Below are 5,840 nucleotides of genomic sequence, written 5' to 3'. Positions count from 1 at the left end.
TAGAAAGGTTAAAATATGCAGTTATAACATAACTAAAGTAATTATTTCTGTTTGTTTCTAGTTCAGTTCTAGTTCGGTTCTAGTTCGGTTCTAGTTCAGTCTACTTCAGTCTAGTTCAGTCTAGTTCAGTTCTAGTCCAGTTCTAGTTCAGTTCTAGTTTCAGTCTAGTTTCAGTTCTAGTTCAGTTTCTAGTTCAGTTCTAGTTCAGTTCTAGTTCATTTCAGTTCTAGTTCAGTTCTAGTTCAGTTCTAGTTCAGTTCTAGTTCAGTTCTAGTTCAGTTCTAGTTCAGTTCTAGTTCAGTTCTAGTTCAGTTTAGTTCAGTTCTAGTTTCAGTTCTAGTTAGTTCTAGTTCAGTTCTAGTTCAGTTCTAGTTCAGTTCTAGTTCAGTTCTAGTTCAGTTTCTAGTTCTAGTTCATTCTAGTTCAGTTCTAGTTCAGTTCTAGTTCAGTTCTAGTTCAGTTCTAGTTCAGTTCTGGTTCAGTTCTAGTTCAGTTCTAGTTCAGTTCTAGTTCAGTTCTAGTTCAGTTCTAGTTCAGTTCTAGTTCAGTTCTAGTTCAGTTCTTTAGTTCAGTTCTAGTTCAGTTCTAGTTCAGTTCTAGTTCAGTTCTAGTTCAGTTCTAGTTCAGTTCTAGTTCAGTTCTAGTTCAGTTCTAGTTCAGTTCTAGTTCAGTTCTAGTTCAGTTCTAGTTCAGTTCAAGATCAGTTCTAGTTCAGTTCTAGTTCAGTTCTAGTTCAGTTCTAGTTCAGTTCTAGTTCAGTTCTAGTTCAGTTCTAATTCAGTTCTAGTTCAGTTCTAGTTCAGTTCTAGTTCAGTTCTAGTTCAGTTCTAGTTCAGTTCTAGTTCAGTTCTAGTTCAGTTCTAGTTCAGTTCTAGTTTCAGTTCTAGTTCAGTTCTAGTTCAGTTCTAGTTCAGTTCTAGTTCGTTCTAGTTCAGTTCTAGTTCAGTTCTAGTTCAGTTCTAGTTCAGTTCTAGTTCAGTTCTAGTTCAGTTCTAGTTCAGTTCTAGTTCAGTTCTAGTTCAGTTTCTAGTTCAGTTCTAGTTCAGTTCTAGTTCAGTTCTAGTTCATTCTAGTTCAGTTCTAGTTCAGTTCTAGTTCAGTTCTAGTTCAGTTCTAGTTCAGTTCTAGTTCAGTTCTAGTTCAGTTCTAGTTCAGTTCTAGTTCAGTTCTAGTTCAGTTCTAGTTCAGTTCTAGTTCAGTTCTAATTCAGTTCTAGTTCAGTTCATCGCTCTAAATTTCTAGTGTGCGACACATTCCCTTTTTAACAACCATTGGCGAATAAAACACCGTTTTAACACAAAAATTATGTTCATATTAATGTATTCATTTGAATTTAAAAAGTTTAGCAACATTCACAAAATTTGTTTAAAAAATATTCTGAAAATGTTTAATTTTCTGTTTCTTCATTGCATGAAATTTGATTGGTAATTGTCATTTCCCTCAAAGAAACATTATTTTCTTTCAAAACACTGACAGCCTTTTCAATAATAGTTGGCTCTGGCAAAGCTTGACGAGTTAAAATCCAAGCAATGGCTGAAAAATAAAAAAAAAACTTACAGGTGAAGACAATTATTGGAAACCCAAAAATACTTACTAGCATGAGTGTTAGTTGTAACAGGAACACAGGAATAAATAACTGTATAGTTATCATAATCAGTATCCAAAATCCAATAGTTACTGGAAACGGTAATGGCGGGCGAAACGGGGAATTTAACCAACAGTTTGCCATTGGCAACTAAGGAAGCTGTACCCAAGATATCGGTCAAGACATTGGTTCTTTAAAGAAGAAAAATTTTGGAGTAAACTTTTTTTAGTTATTGCAATATGACTTACTTTTCATTGATTAAAGTATTTTTAACAGTAACATTGCCATCATCACCCAAAGAGTACTGGGCCGTTACACATTTACCTTCCATTTCAAAATATGCTGGATATTTGGCATATTCATACCATTTACCCAAATATTTTTCAACATTAAAATCTGACACCACTTTAACGTTTTCGGGACAAGATCCTTGGAAAACAATTTGAGCAGCGCTCAAACCCAATAGGGCAGACAAAATTGCTAGAGTCAATGAACTGAAAAAAAGGGTTAATTTCTGTTTTGAATTCTTAAGTTATTTTCTTTCTTTACCTTTTATTCATCATGGTTAATTAATAATTTTCGTTGTTGTTTAGTTGTAGTTCTATAAAACAATGTTTAATTTAAAAAATTTCACTGATTTTTATAGGAAAAGTTTTTACAAGTAGCTATTTAAACTAATTAACAAATTTGCCTGAGTCATTCTACAGAAATTTTTTTATATTATGCAATTTAGAAAAATAAATTAAATCAAGTTGTAATGCAATAAATATTCCACTTTTAATTATTATTTTATTAGCTACTTGAAGAATTAAAGAATTTTAAATATATTTTGTCTACAATCGCCACTTAAGAAAAAAAACAATAAAGTACTTCAAAGAAAACATCAGTTCGTCGTACTATTTATCGATAAGATAGACTGACTACTCTGAACATGAGATGTCTAAAGAAGATACACGCTTGTTTACAATAAAAACTGATAAACGCAAATTATTTACATGAGTCATTATACTTGTACTATTACGAATGAAAGTAAAGTTCATCAGAAAAAAATGTTTTCCAAAATTTTTTATACAAATTAACTTTTTAAAAATTTTCTATAAAAACTTAATTTTTTGTCAAATTTTTCTATAAGAAAGGGATTTTTTTTAAAAAAATTAAAAAAAAATAAAATTCAATATTTATAAAAATTATTTTATTAAAATAATTTTTTTTTCAAAAATTTTCCATAAAAGAGAACTTTTTTTCACAAATGTTTCAACCAATCTATAGTCACGACTATAGACCAGTCTGTAGTCAAGACTATAGACCAGTCTTTCGTCAATACTATAGACCAGTCTGTAGTCAAGACTATAGTTCAGTGTATAGTCAAGACTAGGGTAAAGTCTGTAATCAAGACTATAGTTCAATCTATACAATCTATACAGACTCTAGTCCAGTCTATAGTTAAGACTCTAGTCCAGTCTATAGTTAAGACTATAGTCAAGTCTATAGTCAACACTATATATAGTTCAATCTACAGTCAATACTGTAGTCCAGTCTAAACTACAGACTATAGTCAAGACTATAATCCAGTCTATAGCCAAGACTATAGTCCAGTCTATAGTCAAGACTACAGTCCGGTCTATAGTCAAGACTATAGTCCAGTCTATAGTCAAGACTATAGTCCAATCTATAGTCAAGACTATAGTCCAGTCTATAGTCAAGACTATAGTCCAGTCTATAGTCAAGACTATAGTCCAGTCTATAGTCAAGACTATAGTCCAGTCTATAGTCAAGACTATAGTCCAGTCTATAGTCAAGACTATAGTCCAGTCTATAGTCAAGACTATAGTCCAGTCTATAGTCAAGACTATAGTCCAGTCTATAGTCAAGACTATAGTCCAGTCTATAGTCAAGACTATAGTCCAGTCTATAGTCTAGACAATAGTCCAGTCTATAGTCAAGACTATAGTCCAGTCTATAGTCAAGACTATAGTCCAGTCTATAGTCTAGACTATAGTCCAGTCTATAGTCAAGACTATAGTCAAGTCTATAGTCAAGACTATAGTCAAGTCTATAGTCAAGACTATAGTCAAGTCTATAGTCAAGACTATAGTCAAGTCTATAGTCAAGACTATAGTCAAGTCTATAGTCAAGACTATAGTAAAGTCTATAGTCAAGACTATAGTAAAGTCTATAGTCAAGACTATAGTCAAGTCTATAGTCAAGACTATAGTCAAGTCTATAGTCAAGAATATAGTCAAGTCTATAGTCAGACTATAGGGTCCAGTCTATAGTCAAAGACTATAGTCCAGTTATAGTCATGACTTTAGTCAAGTCTATAGTCAAGACTATATTCCAGTCTATAGTCAAGACTATAGTCCAGTCTATAGTCAAGACTATAGTCTAGCCTATAGTCAAGACTATTGTCCAGTCTATAGTCAAGACTATAGTCCAGTCTATAGTCAAGACCTACAGTCAGTCTATAGTCAAGACTATTAGTCCAGTCTATAGTCAAGACTATAGTCCAGTCTATAGTCAAGACTAGAGTCCAGTCTATAGTCCAAGACTATAGTCCAGTCTATAGTCAAGACTATAGTCCAGTCTATAAGTCAAGACTATAGTCCAGTCTATAGTCAAGACTATAGTCCAGTCTATAGTCAAGACTATAGTCCAGTCTATAGTCAAGACTATAGTCCAGTCTATAGTCAAGACTATAGTCCAGTCTATAGTCAAGACTATAGTCCAGTCTATAGTCAAGACTATAGTCCAATCTATAGTCAAGACTATAGTCCAGTCTATAGTCAAGACTATAGTCCAGTCTATAGTCAAGACTATAGTCCAGTCTATAGTCAAGACTATAGTCCAGTCTATAGTCAAGACTATAGTCCAGTCTATAGTCAAGGCTAGTCCAGTCTATAGTCAAGATTATAGTCCAGTCTAGAGTTAAGATTGTAGTCCAGTCTATAGTCATGACTATAGTGCAGTCTAAAGTCAAGACTATAGTCCAGTCTATAGTCAAGGCTATAGTCCAGTCTATAGTCAAGACTATAGTCCAGTCTACAGTTAAGACTGTAGTCCAGTCTAAAGTCATGACTATAGTCCAGTCTATAGTCAAGACTATAGTCCAGTCAATAATCAAAACTATAATCGAGTCTATAGTTAAGACCTTTGATCTGTCTATCGTCAAAACTATAGTCAAGACTATAGTCAAGACTATAGTTTAGTCTATAGTCAAGACTATAGTTTAGTCTATAGTCAAGACTATAGTTTAGTCTATAGTCAAGACTATAGTTTAGTCTATAGTCAAGACTACAGTCCAGTCTATAGTCAAGACTATAGTCCAGTTTATAGTCAAGACTATAGTCCAGTCTATAGTCAAGACTGTAGTTCGATCTTCACACAAGAGTATAGTCCAGCCTGTAGACAAGACTATAGTTCAGTCAATAGTCAAGACTATAGTCCAGTCAATAGTCAAAACTATAGTCCAGTCTAAAGTCAAAACTATAGTCCAGTCTGAAGTCAAAACTATAGTCCAGTCTATAGTCAAAACTATAGACCAGTCTATGGTCAAGTCTAAATTCTAGTCTATAGCCAATACTATAGTGCAGTCTATAATCAAGACTATAGTCCAGTTTCAGTCAAGACTATAGTCCAGTTTTAGTCAAGCCTATGGACCAATCTATAGTCAAGTCCAGTCTATAGTTTACACTACTTATGTATATTCACGTCTAAAGTCTGGAGGTAGTCTCTATAATTGTTCCTTTTAATGTCTAAATTTAAATTTAGCTCATTTCTTGCCTTTAATTGCAATAACTGTGTGTGTGAGTGTTTCAAATAAAAGGACACAAATTTTTATCGCAGAAAAAATAGAAATTTTCCATACCATTGATTACATTTCAAAAAGCTAATGTTTATACAAACTTCTTTTAATGTTTAATATAAATGTTTGTTTAAAAATAAAACGCAAATAAATAGTTGCAAAAGATTTCCTAACTTTAGAAATGTATGTTTGTATACAAATTCGTCTCTACTTAGTTGCATACCAAAACTTAACCCTCCATCCGCTGTGTTCCCTGATGCTACCGAAGACAATGATTTTAAACTTTCAAAAAGTTCACTTGAAGTTCGTTAGCGTATCCGTATCCGTTTGTTTGATTTCATATGAAACTTTAGATGAATGTCAACAGAAAGAACAATAAGAAAACCCCTTTATTGCGAGAGAAAAAAATGGCTAACAAATGCACAAAGTGCAAAAAACTTTAAAAACGCTAAA

At 32.8% G+C, this 5,840-nt stretch overlaps 1 protein-coding gene across 1 annotated transcript; it reads right to left on the bottom strand.

The window, feature by feature from the left end:
* Positions 1 to 1,303: 1,303 nt before the first annotated feature.
* On the bottom strand, positions 1,304 to 2,247 carry LOC119610326 (apolipoprotein D-like). Its single transcript, XM_037965489.1, has 4 exons — positions 2,135 to 2,247; positions 1,834 to 2,079; positions 1,595 to 1,776; positions 1,304 to 1,533 (listed from the first exon to the last, which is right to left on the bottom strand). The coding sequence occupies exons 1-4, from the start codon at positions 2,146 to 2,148 to the stop codon at positions 1,388 to 1,390; spliced, it is 588 nt and encodes a 195-aa protein (XP_037821417.1). The 5' UTR covers positions 2,149 to 2,247; the 3' UTR covers positions 1,304 to 1,387.
* Positions 2,248 to 5,840: the final 3,593 nt, after the last annotated feature.

The sequence above is a fragment of the Lucilia sericata genome, unplaced genomic scaffold, assembly GCF_015586225.1.
Source record: "Lucilia sericata isolate MDLA Ls3-8-SP2 unplaced genomic scaffold, ASM1558622v1 Contig001154F_arrow, whole genome shotgun sequence".
NCBI classification, from domain to species: Eukaryota; Metazoa; Arthropoda; class Insecta; order Diptera; family Calliphoridae; genus Lucilia; species Lucilia sericata.
The sequence above is the reverse complement of the archived record's forward strand: the minus strand, read 5'-3'. Positions and strand labels throughout refer to the sequence as shown.

Excerpts from the sequence above, each read along its gene's own strand:
- LOC119610326 (XM_037965489.1), bottom strand. Across the intron at positions 1,777-1,833 it reads AATACTTTAATCAATGAAAA|AACCAATGTCTTGACCGATA; the intron begins GTAAGTCATATT and ends TCTTCTTTAAAG. Across the intron at positions 1,534-1,594 it reads TACAACTAACACTCATGCTA|CCATTGCTTGGATTTTAACT; the intron begins GTAAGTATTTTT and ends TTTATTTTTCAG.